Consider the following 25274-nt stretch of genomic DNA (forward strand, 5'->3'; position numbering starts at 1 on the left):
CTCTTATTTCCCTGGCTTCACTTTTGAGGCCTTAAAACAAAGATCTATTCTGGATGATCTTTAACAACGTCCTTTGTGTTCCAATTAGTGCTGCTGCAACACTAAATTTGGGATGAAACTAACAGTCTAGTCTTCAGGTTTACAAATATGAATCCAATGTACATCTCTTACTGAAGTCATTTTGACTTATGAAAAGTTGGGTATTTTACAAACATCAGTGGTTGATAAATTCTGAGCTCACCCTCGGCTCCAACTGGGAGGCTCCGTGTTCCATCCTACTTGAAAATGCTTCAGATAATGGAAATGGACGCAGAGTCGCTGAACGTGCCCTCTGCTGAGCTTGCACTCTGGGGTAGGTAGCTAGCTGCACCTGTGCTTTTATCCAGTAACATAAATAACTAGCTAGCACTGTGCTGGCACAGCGGCGAGAATGGAGAAAGAGGTGGGCGCTCCTGGCTGAGGGACTAACCTGTGTGCACGCACTGCAAAGGCTCTGTGGTGGGCACAGCCCTGTGCCTGCAGAGGGGGAGGAAAGAGAAGCAAGGCCAGTGTGGCTGAAGCAAAGTGACAGAGGAGAAGGTGGGGGGAGACAAACTTGGAGATGGGGGTAAGACTTTATCCTGAGAGAAACTGGAAGCTGCTGAAGAGTTTTAACCAGAAGACAGCAAGGGCAGATATTTGGATTTACAAAAGTGTATTCTGAAGGCTGAAAATAGGTTGAAGTTCATGAAGTTAATTCCATAAAACCAGTTAGGCAGCAATTGGACCAGGACCAGGGACAGATGATGGAAGATGGGAGATGTAGTTGGACTTGAGAGATATTTAGGAAATAAATCAATAGGGTTTGGTGATTAATATAGTGGAGATAGGCACAAGAAGGTGTTAATTAGACAACTCAGATTTCTTAAGAGATCCACAAGTAGGTTGGGTGCTGTTTACTGAGAAAGAGTAGATTTGGGGAAAGAGATCAAGAGCTAAGTGTTGCGTGTGTGGACAGCTGGAGCTCACGAGCTGTCTAAGTGGAGATGTCACGTCGCTCGTTGTACATATAGGCTTAAGGTTCAGGAGTGAAGACCAGATACAGAAATAAATGTGGACACCACTGACATTCAAATGTATTTCAAAACCATGGGAGCAGGTGAGATCATCTACATTAGGAAGTACTGGGTACAAAGCACATGCTTCAGGGAAGACAGCAGTCTGCAAAAAAGGCTGAGAAGGAGCAGCTTGCAAGGTAAGAGAGGAGAATGAGCAGAGAGTAGTGACAGAAAAGCCCAGAATGAGACTGTTTAATGGAGGACGATGTGTCAGAGACTGATAACCGTTGTCCGCAATCCATCTGCTTTTCTTCCTGGACATGCACCCAGACCAGTGTCCTAGCCTCTCTTGCCATGTGATGGCCTCTTATGGCTATTGATGGCTTCCTATGGCCATGTGATGGAGAGGTGGCCAGTGGAGGTGAGGTGAGGGACATGTGCTGTTGCTAGCTGTGGTCGCAGGCCTTCCAGTGTGATAGAGCCCCAGGTGGAAGGAAGAGTCTGGGTCCTGAACATCCATATGGAGAACTGACCTGCCCACCTGAACACCTGTCTGGGATGGTATAGGAGCAAGAAGATAAACAACAGTTGGATCATTAGTTGTTTAGGTCTGTGTGTTGCAGCTGGGAGCCCTGCCTACCTCACCCAGACAACGGGGCAGGTTAAACCTGCAATGAGGGGTGCTTTCAGTGGAGGCTGACCACAGGGGCCGAGGCAGAAAAGGACAGTGAGAAAGGCACAGGAGTGAGCTCCGGCCTTTCTAGAAACTTCACTGTGAAGGGTGGCAAATGTGAAGGTGAAAGTGGAGAAGAGTGGTTGAAAGAGAATAGTTTTCTTTCTTTCTTTTCTTTTTTTTTTAAAGATAGAAGCAGAAAGAGAATGTATATCTATAGAGAAAGAGGGACCAGAGGGACAGGCTAGAGAAACAGGAAAGAGGAAAATGGACAGACACAATGAGGTTCTTGCTCAGAGAAAGTGACTTAACAAGAAACTTGGACCGTAAGTAGGGAAAATATATATATTCCTATTTTAGAATAGAACCCAATAAAAACAAGCATAAAATAAAACAATCAAGAAACAATTGTTAAAATGAATGTTTTTATGTAACGGGGGAAAGGTAACCCAATACGGATATAGTCTCTCCTGTATTTTTAGAACCTAGAAGAGAGCCAAGGATACAGGAGGTATGCAATAAATGTGTGTTGAATGAATTAACGAATGCAAGTAACTAGAAATGGTCTTTGCTAAGAGGATTGAGAGGATGGTTCTAAGAAGAATCACACGGTATTAAATCAGGAGAGTGAGAAAATGGGGGTGGTAGAGTACAGAACGGCACAGAGCAAAACCCACCTGAGGGGCATTTCATTTTTCCGATGCTACATATTTTCCCAGTGGCACATCAGTCATCTGGTTAGGTGCAGCACTAGCGGTGGGCACAGCAGGAGTGGCTCTCTCAGAGGAGTATATGAGAACTGTGGATTCATCAAGCTTCACCACAGGGACGACTGGCAGCCTGTCGCAGACACTGGGCTGTGGCAGGCAAGGAGCAGCCACAAGGAACCCCTGGGGCATTTCCACATTCTGTCTCCTCACTTCCTTTCTCAGCTGCTGCTGTCCTAGTTCAAGCTACAAGACAGCCTGAAAACTTATACATCTACTTTTCCCACTGACCTGGCCTCCCTGCTCAGGGCTAAGGAGTCATGGACTTGGGGTAGTTTTCAACGTTGAGGCCAGTGGGCAATTACAGTAGAAGCCTTTTCAATGAAATGAAAGCACTACAGGGTCTCTCAAGAATGTGGCTTTTATAAAAACTGGGCACAGATATTCAAAAGGAGTACTGGTGTTGTATGTAGCAGAGGTGTCCGGGGCATAAACATCTTGGTAGCCTTTTTTTTTCATTTTCCCACCTTGTACTAAAAACCTCTGCTTTTCTCTTCGGCCCCCAGGCAGCGAGAGTAATCACTTGATGAAGGCTGGAAGTATCGAAAAAGGCATGTCCCCAAAAAGAAAAGCCTGCCCTCTGCCTGGCTCTGTTCTCTTCCAGTTGTCTGGAATGTGGATAGATTGAGAGCCAACGTGGACACTGAAGATGAGGACATCGAGTTAGGGGGAGCCGAGTCTCTGACTCGGGGAGGCGTTACATCAGCGCCTCACGTGAGAGGGTGAGGGAGGCCGAATAATGCCACCCCCCGAGGTATCCCCATCCTAACCCCCAGGACCTGTGGGTATGCTGCCTTACGTGGGAAGAGGGACTTTACAGATGTGGTGAAGTTAAAGATCTTGAAGGGCGAGATCATTCTGAATATCCAGGTGGGGGCCCAATATCACCACAAAAGTCCTTTCTCCTTAGAGAAATTCAGGAGGTCACATCAGTGAGAGAAGGTGATGTGACCATGGAAACACAAAAAGAGATTCACTGCTGGCTTTGAAGATGGAGGGGAGGCCGCCAGCCGAGGAATGCAGGCTGCCTCTAGAAACCGGGCAAGGCAGGGAGAAGATTCTCTAGAGGACTTCTAGAGGGAGTGCATCCCTGCCAATGCTTTGATTTCAGCCCAGTCAAGCCCATTTTGGACTTCTGACCTCTCATGCTGTAAGATCACGAATTGGTGGGGTTTTAAAGCCATGAAGTTTGTGGAAATTTGTTAGCACGGCAACAGGCAGCCCACATACAGGGTAATAATTTCTAATGTTCTTTAAGCCATGTTTATTTTAGGTTACTAGACACAACTTATTAGAACTGTGGAAAACTTACAGATGATATTACATATCTGTGATAAGGTACTATGACAGAATGTTAATGAGATTTCCTTACTGTCCCTACTTTGGCTAAGGTCTCAAGGCAGGGAATAATAGATGCTCCATTGCCCCACATTTTTCAAAGAAAAATGCTAGACCATCCATCCTGAGTTGCAAAAGTGGTCGGTAAAATAGGGTTCTGTGGTATTAGGACATGACCCATGTCCAGATTATAAGAGATTAGGCTGGGAATTCACTAGTGGGTGGAGGAAAACTTCCTTGGAGATGGTCAAGGGCTGGGCATTCCTGTCCTTCTTTTCCTGAAGCCCAGGGAGTTTTTACTTGTCCAAAGAGATTGACCATGACCTCCCTGGAGTTTGGGGGTTGCAGGGTTTGGTGTCTTCAAGGACATCAGCAGGATGGCCCCTAGACTCAGGGCCAGAGGTGAAATGACCATAGAGCTCACGAAGCTTATGTTTCAGGTCCACTACTGCAATGGCCCCTTCCAAGGCCTGTACATAATTTTGTATTCACAAACTCTACTCTTCTTCATAAACAGGACTTCCAAAACTACACAAGCTACAAGGCACAGAATTTGTATCCACCCTGGTCTACGTGCAGTGGAGTAGCAGAGGCCTGAGGCTGGTGGAGAGTTCTGAGCAGTTGGCTGGAGGAGGCCAGGTCCAGGCCAGGTATCCACAGCTGGGAGGTCCTCAGCTGGAGAATGGTGCCTCTGAGCCAACCACACCACTGCCCCCACGAGAGAAAGAGCCAGCACGTAAACATCCTCCATAGGCCAGGCTCTGATCTCCTCTCCTCAAGTTCCCCATCCCCTTAGCTCGACCTTGTTGGGGGGCATTGGGAGAGGGGAAGGCACAGCTTTTGAGAGGGAGACAAGATGGAGCCAGGAAGAGAGAAGAAACTGGTCATGCTGTCTCTCAAGCAAATTAAGATTCTTACCACCCAATCTACTGGCATGCACCAAAAAAGAGTAAGTTTGAATGAATTGCTCAAAGTAAGCATCAAGAATGGATGTAGACTTACATTTAAACTTTCTGAGTTTTCTAGTTGCTGAGCCAGTGCCTTTTTTCTGCCTTTCCTCTGTGGGGTATTTTGTAGGTTTTGATTTAAAATGTAATGGGTGAAGCCTTGCAGAAGAATAGAATTACAGAGGAAATGTTTAGTTTGGGCACTGCTGTGTGGGATTTCCTCTGACCTGGGGATCTATCCCAGCAGTAGCTATAACTGAGTCACTTCTTGTTTAGCAACTGTATCGATTTCCACTTTTGCACAATTGATTTTTGCTTCTGTTCCCATTTGTGCCTTTGTTTTTGGACAGGGATCATATGATGAGTGTCTGAGAATTGTCTCAGAGAGGTCAGGGTCCTCATGAAGAAAGACTTTCTTTGTCGATGCAAACATCAATGAGTAAATGCCCAGATTTATGGAGGAGACAGGATCATAGCTGAGTTTAGCCTTAGCCTTTTTGTTTTCTACCCTAACTTGACATCAAGTGATTTAGAAAAGAAAGAACTTGAAGAGTTACCGTTGTAAATGTGGAGGACACTAGCCTTGGGGTTATTTTGGAATCTGGCCAAAAATCCTTATGTTTTTCTGATCATCTCTTGGTGAAGAATTTTGCAGCACAGTAGAAAGATTAATACATTACTGGTAAGCAATTGCCTTGATAAAACAACAGCTCTACATTTAGTAGTTTAATCTATTTCTGTAGAGAAATTATTGTTTTTCCATCATTATCTTCTAAACTCAGAAAGTAAAATCTGTTAATTCTCAAAATGGCAACATGCTAAAGGAAGTACTAAAGTATTCCTCAACCTTCTTTTAAACTGCAAAGTTTAAAGATCAGAATTTTGAATTTTGACCATATTGTGTTTTTACTATAATTCAAAATACCTTTCTAATTCTCATTGGAATCTAGCATTGTTTTTTACATATCCAGCAGATGAGGGTGATGAAGGGATGTTCAGCACAAGCCCCTAACTTCAATTGGCAGGAACCAGGGCTACTGCTCTCGTAGAGTGGTAAGTCTCCCACAGGCAGTGAAAGACAATACCAGGGCTGCGTGCACTCTCACATCCAATATGGTTTGGACATTTGAGGAAATCTGCAGGCATTCCCTTACCTATGCATAATTACTTATTGATTCCTTGTTTCATGAACACAATGGTGGCAAGAGTCAATGAAATGAAAACACCAGCAGGAAGAGCCAAGAGCCCTGTGTGAGGCAGGCCATCCTATCAAAGGCAGGACTCACTCCTATCGAAGCTCATTAGTCAGCTGCTGAATGGTACATGCAACCCGAGAGTCTATCTTCCCCGGCAAGAAAAGGAAGGACATTTAGAGATTAGTTTTATGTTTTGTTTCTTTCATTGAATGGCGGGCGATAGTGAATACAATATCTCTATTCAGATGACCTTACTCAGTTTCAAGCAGGAGTGGTTTGGCATTCCTCGAGACATCAGTTCTTCCTGCAAGGAGCAATGCCTCACGTGGGGCAGAGAGGGGCAAGCATGAAAACGTCAGGCCATGAATACTAGTGCGGGGGAGTTAGTCTGGTTTCTAACCCCCTCGATTGTCAACAAGAGCTTGATTCTGATACTTGATCTGTCTGTGATTTGATCCCTTCATTTATGAGCTAAGGATTTTAATTCATTCATAGAGAGGATGAGTAACACAAGCTAACACTGGAAAAATCACCCACCATTTGACAACAGGAACTGTCCTGTCCCTTTCCATGGGAACTGTACAGGGTCTGTTTTAAGAGCCTAGCATGTTTTCCAGGAAAGCAGCCATGGGGAAGCAAGGGAATAGGAGAACTGGGGTGGCGTCCCCTCAATTCCACCTGGTTTCTTCAGCACCCGACACTCAGATGCACGTGCATCTCACTGCCCCGAGGCTTCCTGCCACTTCTTCCACTCGATCTCAGGACCAGTCTGTCTCAGAAGACAGAGCAGGGTTCACTGTACCTGGAGCTACATGATTTCCCTGTAGTTCCATTACCCTGAAAAGGGTCCCCATGGCATCATACAAGATGGCCAGAGATAACCCCAGGTTGGTACTGCGGCTGTTCTCAGAACCCTCTAGAGCAGCCTGGGGATGCCTAGAATCTCCGATGGGGCAGAGTGGCCCCACCAGCTAAGTCCCACTGAGACTCCGAGACCAGCATGTGGGTGTGGAGGTGCAGATGGAAGCTGAGGGACCACAAAAAGCTGCTGTGCTAAGCTGGCATGTTCAATCTGGGAATTTAGGAATGAGTCACACACCAGACAGATGTCATGGGAGGTGAACATGCTGGCTTGTGACTTGACCTAGGGGCCAAGTCTGATCAGGTAGAAATGATTCACGGGCCAGTGAAACATTCAGGCATGCTGTTTATAATTCTTTAATAAGAGGTTATTTTGCCCCAATATGAGAACGAACATGAAGATCTTGTTTGCATTTTTAATAATTAACAATTAACATAGTACTACTTTTCTATAATTGCAAGATTTTGATCCAAAGCCTAAAAACTATGTGCTAAATCTTGTTCAAACCTGAGTCTAGATTGAATAGGAGAAGCACAGATTTTTAGGGAAGTGAAACTACTCTGTATGTCACTATAATGGTGGATGCACATGTCATTATACATTTGTCCAAACCCGCAGAATGTGCAACACCAAGAGTGAACTCTAATGTCAACTATGGATGTGGGGTGATTATGGTATGTCAATGCATGTTCATTGATTGTAGCAAATGTATCACTCTGGGGGGATGCTGGTAGTCGGGGAGGCTGTGTATGTGGGGGCAGTGGGTACACAGGACTCTCTGTACTTGCCTCTCAATTTTGCTGTTAACCTAAAACTGCTCTTAAGAAATACTTCTAAGAAAAAAGAAAACAGCAAACTCTCTAAAAGAACAACAAAAAAATCTGAGTTCAAGTAATAAACAAGCTTACTTTTTAAGTGACTGCTATGTAAATAATACTTTGAAAGCAAAATGGGCCACATAAAATTTAAAACCAAAGCCTGTTACTGAATTTGTGTTCAGGAAGCCCTACTAAATAAGTCATGGTCTTAATGCCTCATGAGGACCAATAAAACAGCAATCCATATTAGCTGGGGTTGAGATAAACTTCAATTTTCTAAGCTGAGGGTTGCATCTAAAGCCTTTATAGATACTGGTATCCAAAAGCAAAATTTAGAATTTTGGGTAACAGATTAATAGTAGTTCAAGTAAACTAAGAATCATAATTTTTTCAAAGGTTAAAACAATCTATGTTCTTTATTTTTGTCAAAGACATAGGTATGATTTCTCTTATTTCATTTACTGCATTCCTGTTTTTTAGCACATACTAATAAAGCATTTCTTCATAGAATTTCGCATAATATACATGTATGGTAATCCTTAGTCCAAAACTGTTAGTTAGGAATTGACATTAACTGTACCAGATTTGGGGGCAAGTTTTGTTGCAGTTTTTAGGAAGAAATGACTTATGATGTAAGTTCATGGTGCAAAACCTCCCATATAATGATCTGAACCAAGAAAAATTGTTTTCTAATAAGAAAAACACATGTTATATGGCACTGTGAACGTTTCAGGAAAGGCACGTCAGGCTCAGATTGATAACAGCATGATGTTAAGTGGCTGTAAATAGTGATAAGGAAATGCACTGACTACAGTGCACCCCACCCTCATTAAATGACCAGGACTTTCAAGCCAAGGGTTTACACGGCCAACTATAAAGAGGGTGTGTTACACTGAAACCCAGGAGTTGAATTTAGCTGTTGTTGCAGGAAAATGATTATAACCAAAAGCCCTTTGACAATGGTGAGACTTAGCAGAAGACACAAGGAATTGTACTGAAGAGATATTTCAATTCAAACATTACTGTTTCATAAACATAAAGAGTAATACTAATTCACAGAGTGTTGTAAAAATGGTGGATGACAAAAAAAACCCCTGCTCTGCAGAAATAAATATCTCTACCAAAGTCAAGAAAATGAATGCATAAAGAATAGAAAGAAACTGTGGAAATGACCCATCAGCAGGACTTCACACTTATACACACTTGCTTGAGAAAGCTGCAATGTGAAAATCATATTTGCTATTTATAAACTTGTCTTTAGGTTAATGCATTTGGACAGACTGTGGGAGTAAGTGATTCTTCTAAGAATTTGATACTTGTCACTGCCTATACCTGCAGTTGAGCTGAATGGTACTTTGTATGTTAATAGTTAATAGTTGCTGTTCTGATAAATGATACAATTAAAATAAAGTGAGGTAAAAAAGAAAAAGAAAAAGAAAAATACATGTTATCTAGTCGTTAAATATTATAGCACCATTATGCTGCCACAATTTTAGCTATAGGTTCAAGCTACTTATAATACTTAAAAGTCATTCTTTAAAAGTGTGAATTTAACTTTTTTATTCATTCAAAATAATCTGGTTTACAATTATTTCAGGTTAATAAGGGTGACCTTAGTTCAGAACTAGGGAGAGGTCAGGAAAATAATTTTCAAGGGAAGTCATATAAAAGATGTGAGAAAAATGAACATTTAGGTGGGCAAGTGGGATAGTCTTGAAGTACAGATTGTGGAAAGGCTTGGAGGTTGGGGAAATTGGGAGAGCTGGGGACACAGAAGTTAGGAGACGCTGTTGGCTGAGTGCTGGCAAGAGCAGGGAAGAGCCAGACAGAGGCCGGGGCTACCCTCAAAAGGCCTCATGGGCTAAGACATTTGGAGTCTTTCTGGGGGTGATCAGGCCTCTGAAATTGTTGGCTCCGAGAAGTAATTTAATCAGAGTTGCTCTCTAGAAAATTCACCCTGGCCACCCTTTGGAGAGTGGGCTGGTGAGGAGCAAGTCTGACGGTGAGGAGCCCACTAGGAATCTGGGACAATAATCCAGAAGACAAGAGACAGCTCTTGATGGACATGAGCGTAGGAAGCGGGGGCTGGAAACTGCGGTCTGGGGTTTTCAGGTGGGCTGAATGCAGATGCGTGGAGAAGATGGAGCCAGGGACGGCTCCTGGGGACTGACTAAGGTGAGGGGTGGAAAGCTGTGCTGGTCACTGATGGGGTCAGGGAATGCGAGAAGAGGAGCTACCTCCAGGATAAACAGGCCTGTCTGGAATGATTTCAGTGAGGTGCTGCAGATGTTTGAGCAGGTTATCTAGCAGGTGGCTAGATATGGCAAGAGAGATTGGGGCTAAAGAAATGGATTCAGGAAACCATTACATATGGTTGGAAACTGAACCTAGGGGATGAGTTATGGTCACCCAGGAAGAGGCGTGGATGAGATGAGAAAGACCTAAGCATAGAGCCTTGGGGGACGTCATCGACATTTAAGAAGGAATAGGAAGATGAGTCCCTGAAGGGTGGGGATGGTGCATTCTGAGAGCCCAAGCAACACAGGGCATGGGGATCTCATGGAAGTCACGAGAAGACTGTTTATGTGAATGATGCCATTTTGCCACAGCGTTTCCAAACTAGAAATACACAGGCTCATGGCAGGGACTCTTGGGGAAAACATGGCTTGATATTTACTATGCAAGGCTTGAGCTCATGTCTTCTTATCTTGCCCCTAGACTTCTCTGTGATCCTCAGTCTCACACGAGTCTTTAGCATAGGTGACCTGCCACACATGCAAATTCAGCACCGATATGCAATAAAAGTATTTAAGCCATGTCCAAAAACCAACGTCAGCTTTCATTGTCATTAATGGCCTCCTATAAAACCCTATGTTTGTGATTTGGTTTACCTAAAATCCCTAACAGGCAGGATTCTTCCTGTTGGGACTCTACTTAAAATGCAAATGTCATTGGCAGGCAAAGCTGTTTAGAAAAAGACTGTGGGAAGGGGACACTGGGCAGGTGTCTAGGGGCTGGAAGAGACAGAGTAGAGAAACTGGGGGAAAGGAGCCAGGAAAGTAGGCAGAACTAAATAGCAATGATGATGATGACAACATGACGTTCCCAGACCCAAACATCCTGCTGCCTGTGGAAGGATGGCAGGAAACTATGTTTTAGGATCAACTGCAGCAATACCCACTGGTATTTTACTTCCCAGTTTACGAAGCACTTTGATGATTGCTGTTCCATGTGAGATGGTGCATTATGGCTTCCATTTCATGGATGAGAAAACCGTGGGACAGGAGTGGGATTGAGGGAGAGATGGCCACAGACTCTGTGAGAGGCTGTGGATTTTCTTTGATGCAGCAGTTGAGGGAAGTTACAGGCTCAGATATACAAAGCAGCAGCAGGGATCACAGAGGCCCAGGCCTCCCAACCTCCAGGGCCCCGAGGGCATGTCCAACTGCCTACAAAGAAAATTGTGCTGCTACAAGAACTGCCGTAGGCCATTTTAAGAGGTCATTTACTTTTCTGGAGACTCTGCATCAGGAATGGCCGCTCAACAGGTACAAAATGACCCCAGCTCATCTCTGAGTGCTGGCTGAGACCTGGTGCTACAGGTGGAACGTGCCCCAAGCTCAGGTTGGAGCTTAATGCTCCATATGGTATTTGAAAGCTGGGGCCTTTAAAAGTGATTGGACTGTGAGGGTTATGCCCTCATGAATTGATTAACCCATTCAGGGATTAATGAGTTCATGGATAAGTAGGTTATCACAGGAGTGGCATATGGCACCGCAGATCACCACAGGACTCTGTAGAGAGTCCTCACCAGGAAGAAAGCCTTGTCTAGATGTGTCCCTGGACCTTGGAATTCCCAGCCTCCAAAACTGTAAGAAATTAATTTTGTTTTCTTACAAATTACCCAGTTTCAGTCATTCTGTTATAAGCAACAGAAAACTGACTAATTCACTTGGTCAGTCAAAGGCCTACTCACTGTGCTGCATCAGCAGGAGAGGGCCATGTGGCTGCCTAAAGTCAGTTCTCACTGATGGGCAGGGGATCCGAAGGTCATGCTGTTAGTAAGTGGCAGGGCTGTGCCTCAGGCCTCTGGCCATATGCTCTTTGTATTTCACCAAACAGTATTGCTGGAGTGAGCAGGACTAAAGTCATGTTGGGACCTAAGACTGCATGGGCTTTGAAAAAAATTTAAAAGATACAGTTTTTTTTTTTTTCTTAGCATGCATTTCTCTGAGTTCCCTCTTTTCCCATGGTTACTTGATATTTTGAACCTTGGTTACAGGGCAGGATGACATTATTTACATAAGTATAGAGCTGTTTTTCAGACCCTGAGAAACCAAGGAAGGCATCAATAAAGCTGTGCTGATTCCACCCTGAAGCAAATCAAAATCCTGCAGGACCCTAAGACAATGTCAAGGACGAGAACAGAAGCCAGACAGAGCCTTGTCGAGACTTTGCACCTGGCCCCTTACACATAACCCCCATGGCTCGCATCTCCCCCTCCTGCTTTCCATTCCCTCAACCCCCTCCTCAAAAAACCCCTTGGTCAATCTGGGCCTGATAGATGGGTTAGCCCACCCTCTCTCTTGGAATTACCAGTCCTGAGTAAAGCTGCCTTCCCTTTTCAAAAACATTTGACTCTGGAGTCTTTTGTTTCTGTGGTGGTGGCAGCTGGACTTGGGCTTGCTAACAGCATGACTAGCCTTTCAGACACCCATCTGATGGGTGCCAGCTTTACTGGCAGAAGTTGAGTGCCCAGCACCAGGTGAGCATGGCTCTGTCCTATTCTTCTCCGCTTCAGATCAACTTGCAGGAATATACTCACTTGGGGGTGCTGCATTACATATGAAAGAGATGTTGACAAACTCGCATGCTTATGGGAAAAGCTACGGCAATAGTGAGGGTTGTGGAAACACAGACAGATCAGAACTTAGCCTGCGAAGGGATGCAGAACACACCGCCCCAAAATATGGCACCTTGGTACTTGAGCAGGAGAGGCAGGAAGGTCTCTCTCACCTCCCCTTCACCTGCTCTGCCCTGAAACAGATCCTAAGACCCTCCTTTGACAGGTGCATCCCATACCTGCAGGGAAAAAACATCCTTACCTCTGAAGACACAGGCACAAAGAAGCACCTGAACAAACAGACCTTTCTGAGCTTCCCCAGTTTATTACCACTGATGAGACCCCACTGCCTTCCAATCTTTCTCCATGACTGACCACTCTTCATCAAAACTAGGTATAAAAATAAACAAGTTTTCCTGTTTCTTTGGGTCTTTGTTTCCTTAGGAAGGCTCTCAGGTCATGTAAAACTTATGTAAAATAATTTTGTGAGCTTTTCTCTTGTCAATCTGTCTTTTGTCATAGGGGCCTCAGCCATAATCCTAGCCATAGGTAAGAAAAGATACTGCCTTTCCTCCCCTCCACCTGAGTGGCCCAGAGGAGAGGTGACCTTGTGGAGATGTGATGGCTAGCTTCAAAACCAGGAAGACTGTCACAGAGAAGAGAAATAGGACTTTTTCATTATGGCTTTGGAAGGCAGAAGTTGCAGATAAAGAGATTTTTGCTTAATATAAGTAAGAGGTTCTGGATAATCACAGCCACCCTAAAGTGGAACAATATGCCTCATTAGGTCTTGATTGCAATTGACATGAAAGGTATTTGAACGAAAGGAAATGACTGCTGGAGCCGATTCTGCCTTTCTTCTCCTGCCACAGAGTTTTAGCAGGGGTCATGGCCACCTACTTTTCCCATCCTCCCTTGCAGCTGGGGGTGGCTGTGGGACTGAGTTCCCACCCCGGGGGAGGGAGCAGGAGTTTGGCAGCTTCTGCACGCCCTACTTAAAAAGACATTCCTTGCCTTAGCTTCTCCCCTCTCTATCCCTGTGGGCTGGGACGAGAAGGGGGCAGAGCCAGGGAGCTGTGCCCACACAGGCAAGGATAACACTCCAGTGTAAGGCTGAACAACACGATGGACCCCAGAGTCACCTGCTGGCCCTGGGCCACCTGCCTGACCAGGGGCAGTTCTGTGAGAGGGAAAGTGATGCCTGTTTATTTGGAGCTTCTTTAGTTTTGAGTCTGTTACAGTGGCTTAGTCTTTGTCCCGACCAATATAACTACTTCTCGGAGATGTTGCACAGATTATTAATTATCATTTAAGGATTTGTACACAATGATTTCTATAATCTCTTAATTCCATGTCCCCCCAAATTTATCTTCTTTCTTCCAAAACCAGCAGTCCCAAGAGTCCTCAACCATGGTCAAATACAGGCATCCCATTATGTCAGTGACCTCATGTATTTTTAACATACCAAGGTTCTAAAAAGTCAAGAGCTTTCCATCTCCTGCTTCTCTCTCACCCCTATATTCAGTCTCTTCCTAAGGCTCATCTTCTTTTCCTTTACAAAATATCTTCTTCAATGATACAGATGATAAAAAATTTTGAAAGGTCTAGTGTGATTATCTAAACTTAAAAATTGATTGAAAAAAGATGATTTAGCCTGCATGGGATGACATTCTTCTGCAGTTACTTATTTTACCTTAGGCGGAAAAATCAGAAGGCCAGCCCTCACTAAAGTTGAAGGATCAGGTAACATAAATATGTTTTAACTCCAAATGTATCATGAATCAAACGCAGGTTTGTAATGTTCAACACACCCAGCCAGAAGAATATTCTGATTGATTAAAAGTGTCTCTCTAAGTAAAATAGAGTAGCACACCTAATAAAATGGGATCCTGGCCTCTGTGTCTGGGGTCCAGGGGAAAATAAGGCAGTGACAGAGGGGCCTAATTCTGTCCCAGAGGCATGCCGCTCTCATCACAGTCCCTGTCTTTCTCCTCATGTTTCCCTCTTGTCCATAATGCCATATCTCTTACCTCCTAATTATGTATTCTATACATTCTTCAACACTTTGATGTATAATTTTCCTTTTTTAAATTCAGTTTTAAAATGTTTAGCATCTAATTCAGAACTTAACGAAGTGGCCAATAATTGTCCCATATTTCATTTTTACCCACAGTAGCTGCTTCCCGTATCTTATGTTTTCATTGGACCTCTTCCTTTGCTAAGCCTAAATGGATGTTTAATAAATAGATTTGAAGCACGGATAATTAAAAGATATGGATCAGACATTTTTTCAATGATATGTAAATTGTCAGTGAAGAACAGAATAGAAATCTATTTCCGTAATGATTAAAAGCCGCTCATAAGGATGAATGAATTTGGTTTTCTCACAAAAGGACTTTTTGAATAGAAAGCTTTTTTGAATTTTGAGCTTTACTTTTAGCAGCACTTATGACACTGAGCACAAAGGTCCCCGTTTCATTTCACAACTGCATAATTTGGAAATTATTAAGAACAATTCTTTCTCAATATTTTTTAATTATGGGTCAACTAAAAACGTGACCATCGATTTCTCCAGCCTATTCTTCTTGAATTTCCTCACATGAAACACATTTTAAACCGTCTTCAGCTCTTCAGTTTTAGCTCCATTAAATTCCTGTCAACACATCCTTTTCTTCATGGAAACAGAAAGACAATTACCCTTCTTGAACTCTGATACTGACACAGAAAAAAACTAAGATGGACAACTCGAACTACTATACTCAACAAATAACTTGTGGCAGAATCTCTAAAAGCTGTTTCCCTTCCATGCACGTAAGTATGAGAAGGTGTATTTCAGCGAAGACAAAATGTTCAGGATCTGAGAGGAAGTGGGGCTTCTTTGAAGCAGTCGTATTTCATCAAGCTTCTGGAGCCAGTGATTCAGAACCAACAGCTCCCTCCTAATTTATAGCGGATTCTTCATGTCTGGCTGCCTGTTTGGCAGAAAAACCCCTTCCTGGGAGAGACTTCATTTGGCTCCTGGAAGAGCCCAAAAAGGAACTAGGGATGCTGGAATGTGAATTTCAAGCAAAACAGAATGGAACCTGAGACATTTTGAATGAAGAGCTAATCTTAACATGCAAAAAATACTTAGGAAAGGATATAATTAACCTAGAACACTCCTCTAACACTTAATTTTACATCCTCTGTTTCCACTGAAACGTACCTCCTCTTAGGGAATAGGAACATTTGAAAAAGAAATACATAGACAATTACTTTTTCCCACTGACTTAAAAAACACACACATTTTCCCTCTGGCACGATGGGTCTCATGACCTATGATGGGAGCCTCTTGCTGCAGATCATGTCCCTGCCCAATAAGCCGGGTACCAGCCAGGCTGGCAGATTGAGGATGGACGCAGCAATGACTCTGGCCGCAGGCAGGTGGTGGCAAAGAAGTGCTTTGGGCAGGTGCGAAAGGATATGCGCCCTTCCTGACCCTGTGTGTGCTTTCTGAATCCCTGCACTGAGACTGATGCCTGTCCTCTTCTCCTTGAATATTGACAATGTTCTCTGCTCCTATTTGTTAACTCAGATGTGAACTACCCACACTTGCTGGCCTGGTAAATGACAAAACAACAACTTCTGGGAGATGTTTGTTAAAAAATTCTCTTCTACTAACCAAAAAAGAAAAGTCATGCATCTTTTATTTGGCACCACTTTAAATGAGATATAGACTCAAAATTTGTAGATGTGACATTTCTCTTAAGGTTTTATTTTTTAACCACTTTGAGGATGAAGACTCCTTCGAAATGCATGATATAAATTCCCGCCTGCCTCGGGAAAGTGTTCAGAACAAATGTGGAGCCTCTTTCCAATCTACGGTTGTCAGGGGCTTAGGAACATGGGTCACACTGTTGGGTCTTCCAGTCAATGTTCCTGCGCTGTGATATTCTCAACTTTCTGAATTGCTTTTTATATTTTTTTCTGTCTTCTCTCCAAAAGTATTTGTTGGCTCTTGTCAGTGTTTTTCTTTTGTAAAATCCCTCAGTTTATTACTTTTTAGTGTATTATAGAATATAGGAGCTCAGGAAAATAGGCCAATTTTCTTTCCTGTAAGATGATTTAGGGCAAGACTCTCTGAGTGTGGGTCTGTCCAGTACAAAAAGTTCATGGATCTCATCACATATTCGGGGGACACTGAGTGAGCCTATTTCTTTGCTTCTCTGTTGACTCCCACTTCAGCTGTGTTGCAGTTACTGGGGCTGTTGGACAAGTGGCCTCTGTATCTGCGATGCATATTACTATGGCCATGTATTGTCTTTGGACTTTGTGTGTAGCTCATGAGCCAAGAAGGTAAAGCCGGCCTTACCTTTTTGTACAGACTCCTCAGATCTCGGTACTGCCACATGCTGTTTAGGACCTGAGATGCGGCCTTGACCACTTTTGGAGAGTGTCTGATAAAGAAAAGGCAGGAAATACAGGATGGTGAGTGGGGCAACTGGGCTTCACATTGACACTGACTTGTCAGTAAAGGTCAAGAATCAACACCTTGAGGCGTTTCTGGCTCCTTTGCTCTCAGCCCGAGGCGTGCAAAGGGTTGTTCCGCCAGTCCTCACCCCTTCTCGTCAACACACCCATGAGGGACACAGACACAACATGCTACAATTTGGCAAAGAAACTTCAAAATGGGATTCAGTTCAGAATGCAGACTTGGCGTTTGACTACAAAATAGAATAGAAAGATGAAAAAGACAGCCATTAGGAAGAGCTAGATTCAGGGGGTTTAATGGCAGCGTCATGTAACATCTTGATGGTAAGAAGAAAAAGATGCCGCCTCAACTGAGGCCTGAGAGCATGCATAGTGCACATGCCTGCGTGAGTGCAGGTGATTTCTCTCCATTGTGCTGATGGACAGCACAAGACGTGTGTGTACGCACACTCTCCCATGTGTACAGAGGAATGTGCTTGTGTGAGCCTCTGTAAAATAAGGCCCCCACATACTTCAAGGACTGTCCTCTGGACCATAGTAAAAAACCAGGGTCACACAAACCTTTGGAGTATTGGTTCTTCACCATTTTCTGTGTGTTGCACAACAGTGTCATTAAAACCCCTGAATCCAGCCCTTCCAAATCACTACATTTTTTTTCTTCTTTCTATTCCATTTTGTAATCAAATGCTGAGTCTGCATACATTTAAAGTCCCTATGAAAATACAATGAAATATTTTGCCTTTTAGTTCAGTGCCAAGCTGAACCACAAAACAGAGACTAGGTCAATAAATCTGTATTGACTTAATTCAGCCAAATTCTTGGAAGTCACTGTGACTAGTGCTCACAGAAAGTATTAACTACCTGTGGATTCCTTGTTCTAATGGGCTGGTTTCCCAACCAGCTGCACAACTCTAGTGGCTGCTGTTGACATTGTGGTCTACCTTAGGACCGCCACACTTTTTCCGTGAGGGGTCAGATAGCAAATATTATCTGCTTTGGGCCATATGATCTTGGTTGCAGCTACTTAACTGCTATTAGAGCATAAGAGGAGTCATAAATATAATACATAAATGAATGGATGTGGCTGGGTTCCAATAAAATGTTATTTATGAAAAACAGGCAATGAGTGGGATTTGGCCCATGAGTTATAGTTTGTGGACGTCTGGTCCATGTGAATAGTTTTGGGCAGGATATAACCATTCATGAAGACTCCAACGAGATGACCACCCCTGAAGCTCACTCATGGAGCAGGGCTCTTAGTCCCTGTGAAGAGAGAACATCTGAATTGAGACCAAGGATGCCTGTGAAATAAAATGGTCTTTGAAATAGAAAGTGAGCAGAGAGTTAGATGGGTCAGGTCAAGGCTATATTTGAGAGCCAAAGTAAATAGATGTTGCAAGGACGCACATTTTGAAGTGAAATTATAAGATGCCAGTACATGGTTGATAGAGTGCCTGCTATTTTCCTGGATCTTCATGTTTGTCATTTAGAACAACTAAGTTTAAGGTTTTTTCATCCATTAACTTAAGGACAACAGTCACTCTTACTCTTATTATTACTGAAATGGAATTCAACTTTGTGTGTGAAAATGCATTAGTTATATCAAGTATTTTAAAAAGAAAAATATATAGATTTCTTATTAACTCCTGTTTTTTTCTTTTTAAAGATTAGCTATATTTAAGTAACATATATTTTCTTTTACTGAAATGAATGGTTGCTAAGTGATTTCACAATTTATGATAGTGTCATGCTGTCAATATAATATTAAATTCTTTTGACTTACGAAGAACTTTAGATCTTTTCATGGATACAGATAAAGGTACATTTTATTTTTATATAATCAGTGAAGTACAAAGATGAAATGCTATGTTTTGTTGTGTGTTATCATTGTTAGCAAAATATTTGTTCATGACAGTAGTCAAGCAGCTAGCTCTAGAGGAACACTTACTAATACTCAAGTAGCAATAATGTAGCTGAAACACATTTAGTATGCAAAAATTCCGCTGACACAGTGTCCTTTTTTGTTTCTACTTCTTGTTTAGTTACAAAATAGAGACTGTGAATGTGTAATGAAGAGTAGGCTTTAACATCTCATTTAAAATGCCAATATATCATAGTGTTAGACCAACACCTGAAGGTCAAGGAAACATTGCTTTCTTTTTAGACTTTAGTTTTGATCTATCCATCAAGACTGGTACCATAGAAACTTCTACGTGAAAACTGTAACTATTGATTGAAGGACTTGAACAATTGAGTGTTTCTAATGTGACAAGTGATTATAACGTAAGCCACAACACACAGTGCTTTACTGACAAGTAGCAGTTGAGACTGTTAATAGCTTTTCTGTCTTATGACAAAATAAAGTGACACATTCAACACCATTTCCTATATAACTGTTAAAATTGAAAAAAAAAAAACGTAGTTTTGAAACAGATGGAGATGACAGAATGTCCATACTGGGTGTTGAAAATGATCTGAAAGAATGAATTAACGAAGGCTTCAAAATGGTGAGCGTAAGACTCCTGTAGGATCTAATAACAATTATACAATATCTGATCTTCACCAGAGCTATTGAATTGGGGATGGCTGAAGATCTCAGTGAGTGCAATTCATTGTGGCTGTTCAACACAGTGCCAGCAGCAAGATCCCAGAACCCCAGTCCCACAGACTGTGTTTGCAAGAAACAGTGAGTGGTACAGTTCCCACATACTGTGATCTGCAACTCGCCAGTCTGACTCATTAACATTGTTTCATATCTAAGCTTGTATATATTTAGAAATAAAATGTATAAAAACATAAAATGGAGAATCATAGCTAGGCATGTTTCTTCCATGTGTTTTCCTATGCTATCTCAAATAAAAGTCAGGTTTGGACAGAACTTGTTTCTGGAAATAAATTTTTAAGGACAATTTAGGGTGGACAGATTTGTAAGCGTTTAAAAAAATTAACTCAGGTAAATTGATATTCCTACACTTTCCAATTATTAAGTCACCCCTAATTCCAAAAATTCTAAAATAAATAAAAAATTTCTATTTTATTAAAAATGTCTAGAAGCTGATGGGAATCTCAGTGTCTACTGTCATAACAGAATTGAGTGATAAATGGTTTCACACTAAGATTCGGAGCAAATCTCCTGGATTCATTTTGTTTTAAGAGCAGTGAAAAGCAATAACCAAAGTGAAGGGCAGGTCGGAGATGAGGATATATGCAGCTATAAAAACCTCGTTTTGATCTCCAAATTAGTCAGTATATTAAAAAAAAAGAGATAAGCTACATGAAAAAATGTATATGAGACTGACTGGGCAGAAGAACTGTAACTAGAAGAAGCCAGTACAACACATCCTGTTAAATCCAGGCAGTTGGCATTGGGGTTGCGGTGGTCGTGGGGTGGAGAAAGAAGCAGTGAGATGAAACAAGTGACTATTCCATAAAGAAAATTTAGCCAAATTCAAGGTAGTTTATGAGATCATCTGCAGTGAAAAAAACACTTCCCATTAACAATAATCAAGATTGGACCAGACCTAACAGGACCATTTTCTGGATTGGCAATAAGGATATAAAGTATTTCATAGATAATTTCCTTAAATATTTTTAAAAATTAATTCCACCAAATAATTTTCTTTGACCATAGGACTCATTAGACCATCTTTTCTCCTTATGGTTCACTGAGTGATGCTTGTTGCTCTAGGGATCTCACACAGGTGGAGGGAATTGATACATGGCCAAGCACTCCTTAAAGCTCTCTAGTCTTATAATTCAGAGAAAATACTTTAGCCTGTGGATGTCTCATTAATACAGACAAATATATCAGATTGCTTTTGTGGGCTATGGTTTATTGTGTGTGTAGGTATATATGCTTTAAAAATCATTAACAAATTACTCTTAATGCCCTAAACAGGTAAACACTCCAATTAGAGATTCCAAAGGTCTACTGAGGCTATATAAAGAAGAAAACCATGTGGCTTCCTGCCTATATAGTATAGCATTTTATTGTAAGTACAATATCATAAGATATAGTTCAAGCCAGCAATCTTCACAGCACAAATACTACATGAGTCCAGTGGGGGTTCTCTACCTGACATAGGAAAGTACTTGAATCCTAATGCTGAATTGTTGATTGAACCTATTTGGAGACTTAGGGTGGGTGCTTAAACAAAAACCCTGAAACTTCCTTTATAATACATTGGTAATATCCTGAATGAAGTCAAATAATGAGATAGAATTTCCAGGAAGTCTCAAAGTACATCCCTCACATTCTTTAATAACAAAAGAAGAATCATTTGGCATTTAGATGTAAAGGAATGGAGAGGAAGGGAATGAAAAGTCAAGAAGCAGACCCTTGATAACAAAAGGTTTACTCTTTCACTATCATTTGATTACACCGACGGAATTTCAGGAGGCAAAATTTAATTAAGGATAGTGAAGGTTTTTGTAAAATTGACAGGTTGCTGATATACTGCCACTCTGGCTCATGCAGATAGTTTTGGTTGCATACGATAAGATACCACTGGTTCTAAAATCAAACTGGGGGACATTCCTGTTGTGGTGCCCTTGCTTTGACAGCAAGTCTTATCTCTTTTCATTCCATTTGCCTGAAAGCTCTCCTTCCTCACTATTTCACCCCCACCCCCAAACCTGGGAAACTTCTATTCATTGTTTAGGTTATGATTATCATTCTTCCAGATAATATATTATGACAGCCGCTCCCCCAGTTTCAGATTGGCAAGTATAGGCATAGCGACTTGATAAATGAAATATTTTGCCCCAAATCTCACAGCTAGCAAGGGAGGGCACTGAGTTCTCCCTGGCTTCATCACACTGTCTTCTCCCCCTTTCTCCCTGCATGGTGACTTGCTAGCACTTGGTGACTACTGTAATATTGGTAAGGTGGACTTGACTTGCTGAGCAGAGCTGAAGAGGCACAGAGCAGAAGGGTGTGGAGACTCAGCAACACACAGGCTTGCAACCACAGAGGAATGACAATGACAACAAAGTCCCTTAACGTATCCAGGTTCAGCTAGTTGTCTCTTGCAAGTTGAAGGAATACACTAGCACGCAGGCTGGATTATCAAGTCTATCGTACCAATATCGCAGTAGTCACCAACTCATGAGTTATTCATCAAATCAAAATTACTAGTAAGATCAGCTTTTATTGTGGGGTGGGAAGACAGGAAATGATTTGCTGTTTCCCTTGTATGGATTATCAGAGACAAATGTTTTCCAGTGACATTCAATAGCACCACCCATAACAGGAGACACACATTTAGAAGCGACGCTACCAATGCAGAGAGATGACGTCCCCATGCAACTTACTTATCTCCTTTGCTCTTGGAGATGCCCACCAACTTCTCGATGCCGCCGGCATCCCGTAAGGCCTTGGCGTTCTCCATGTTCTTGGTGATCACTTCGTGCAGGGTGCAGCAGACAGCTGTCACGGTGTCATCCGACATGGCCTTGCTCACTGCGTTGTTGCTGTTGTTTCCGCCTGGAAGCCTGTGGACTAGGTCTCGCATGGCGTATTTGCCTTTGGAAAAGAAAATGAAGAGAAGAGTGGAAAGGAGATTAAGATGGAAGAAGAGGGCAGAAGGAGAGGTGGTTACACGGGAGGAAAAGAGGCTACAAGAGGCCATGTCAATGCAGTATCGTCTGTTTCCCATTGGGTAACCGTGGACACATATACAGAGAAAACAGTATTTCCTCATGGCAAATGCACGGACTTCAATGCTAGAGAGTCATGGGATTGAATCTCTGAGCAAGTTATTTCATGCCTCTTCAGTTTTTTTTTTCATCTGTAAATCAAGAACAGTAATGGTACCCATCCTACAAGGTTGTTGTCAAAAAGAAATGAGTAAGCGTATGGAAACCATTTAACACATGTCAAGTAACAAGGACACTGGACTTGATAGATGTTACCTATTACTAGGCTTCTGCTTAATGTTCATGGAAGTCAAGAAAATGTATGCTAATTCTAACATAACCCTCAAAAATACCTTAATGGGAGCTATGTTGGAACCTGTATTATTTAACAAGCAAACCCCAAATGTGTGGAAAACATGATCATATATGTGAGTTCTGAGTTCTGACCTTGGTAAAGCAAAGAGAAATACTGAAAGCAGGGGAGAGGAACCTGACAAATAACATGTAACTAGATAATCTTTGAACTAGGGTAACCCGATGATCTGTCTGTCTCTCTGATGGGATTTTATTGTATGGTTCTACCATATAACATTGATTTACTTGGCATGTTTTTGTATGAAAAATAAAATAAAATCCAATTCTTTTTCCTTAATTCACATTATCTTATTAATCTAGCTAGTGCCAATGATAAAGGTACTTACAATGACATATTTATGGAGTACTTTTAGTTTATAAAGCACATTAGGTACTACCAATAACCCTACAAGGCAATTAATTTTTCCCACCTGCGGCTTCCAATTCTGTTTCTTTAATTTACTTCTGGAAGTAAGTAAATGCGTGCCTGTAGCAAAGTTGGCTGTTAAATTTTTCAGATGGAATAGGCAAGTGTCCAATGTTAGATCCCTTCCTTGTTTCCCATCCCCCAATTAGATATATTTAGCTAGCTCCTAAAAGCCATCTGAAATATTTTAACTCCATACATATCTGTAATTGATATCTTCTTTTGCTGTTTAATTCTCTGATGCACAGTGCCGGGGGCAGGAAATAGAACCCCATGGGAATAGGCAATGATATCTTAATTCCAGGCAGTAATAAATAAAACATAAGCCCTTGCAATTTTAGTATCTGCTCTTATCCTATGTTTAGGTGCCTTATTTTAGCTTGGACAGAAAATGCTGATGTTTAAATTACTGAAATAGAAAAGTGTCTTCATTCACTTGATGATACCTAAGGAAGTGTCTGGCAAAAATGGTTTGCCTGCAAAGGCCCAAGTGTAGCATACTTATTTTCTAATGACAGTGCCTAAAATAATTTGCAGAAGATACTTTGTGCATGTATAGTCTTCTGAGAAACTTGCTTTATGTATTTATCATTAAATCAGATTCAACTCTGGCTAAGAGTTTTGTTGAGCTCAGCCTGCTGGAGATTCTGTCAGTTTCTTAAACGCCACAAACCATCAGAAGACACATTTGAATTCCCCAAAGGTGAGAAGATGGATGTGTTTTCTTTTATCCTTTTTTTATAAGGGAGATGATGGAGGAAGGCAACAGAATTGAAAAATATTTCAATTGTTGTACAAACGAGGACATTCACACTCTTGACTGAGTACAGAAGACTGGTTTTGTGACCTTGCACATTCTCAAGGTTAAAAACAAAAATGAGGAGAGGGAGAGGATTTGGCTGCAGCATTTTTCAGTTTTCATTGCTACTATTATTTCTGAAATTATGTCAGATAATTTGAAGATGTGGGTTCATCCTCCATGACTTCCCAACTTGTGAGCCCTGGATGAGATGTCCCTGTAATATTCAGGAGGCAGGGACAGCCAAGCCCTGCAGAGCAGCCTCTTCCACTCACCGTGGTGTGCTGTGCAAATGCCATCATTGTCCATGTGCCCCATGATGTGGAAAAGAGCAGGAGTCACTGCTGTATTCAACTTATCACAACTTGACAGTTGGGGAAACTCATTGAAATTATTTTATTTCTAATATTTCCAATACAGTTCAGTGACATTTTACTAGGCAATTAGAGAGTTTTCATTTAGTCTACTTAACACTCTATTTTGGAGGGTTATATTTTAGTCTGTATTTCTGACCATCCAAGTGGAGAAACAAATCAAGCAAAATTATTCTATAGGAGAGAAGACCTCTGAGCAAAGTTTGTTATTTTAAGGGCAATACATTTCTTTTAAGCCTTTGATTATGTGCTGAAAAGAGCCGTTTTCTCACACTGAAATTTGAATCCTAACTTCACAGGAAATTTGGGTAGCAAGGTAAGCTTTTAAGCTTTTTTTGGTGTTTAGAAATTTTGAGGCTAATTGAGGGGGAAAGAAAAGAAAATATGGAACAGTGAATAATTACAACCACAAATGACCTTGTGTTTCATGTTTATAACAGCAGTTCAGAGAAGAGGGAAATTAGATTGGACTGGGGCTGTTACAGAAGGCTTGACACAGGAGGTGGTCAGTTAGGGTATGTTCTGGAAATCAGGGAATGACAAGGTCAAATCAGTGTATTACAAAGAGAATTCTGGTGCATTAAGAAGGGAGATTTCAGAATACTAAGACTGAAGGTGGGAGGAAAATGTTATCTGTCTTTTGACAATAAAGTTCTCTCCCTCTGAGCTTCTACTGAAATGATCAGCAGTGCACCGCAAGGCGGCTGTGTCTGTAACTATTACTTTCTTTCT

At 41.9% G+C, this 25274-nt stretch overlaps 1 protein-coding gene across 1 annotated transcript in view; it reads right to left on the reverse strand.

The window, feature by feature from the left end:
* Positions 1 to 25274, reverse strand: part of CTNND2 (catenin delta 2) — a 934064-nt gene that overhangs the window by 31164 nt on the left and 877626 nt on the right. Inside the window, exons 18-19 of the mRNA XM_063085434.1 lie at positions 22265 to 22475; positions 16833 to 16917 (exon numbers count right to left, since the gene is read on the reverse strand). Coding sequence (XP_062941504.1) covers positions 16833 to 16917; positions 22265 to 22475 — 296 coding nt within the window. The remainder of the gene's footprint in view (positions 1 to 16832; positions 16918 to 22264; positions 22476 to 25274) is intronic.

This window comes from Cynocephalus volans, chromosome 2 (assembly GCF_027409185.1).
Source record: "Cynocephalus volans isolate mCynVol1 chromosome 2, mCynVol1.pri, whole genome shotgun sequence".
NCBI lineage: Eukaryota > Metazoa > Chordata > Mammalia > Dermoptera > Cynocephalidae > Cynocephalus > Cynocephalus volans.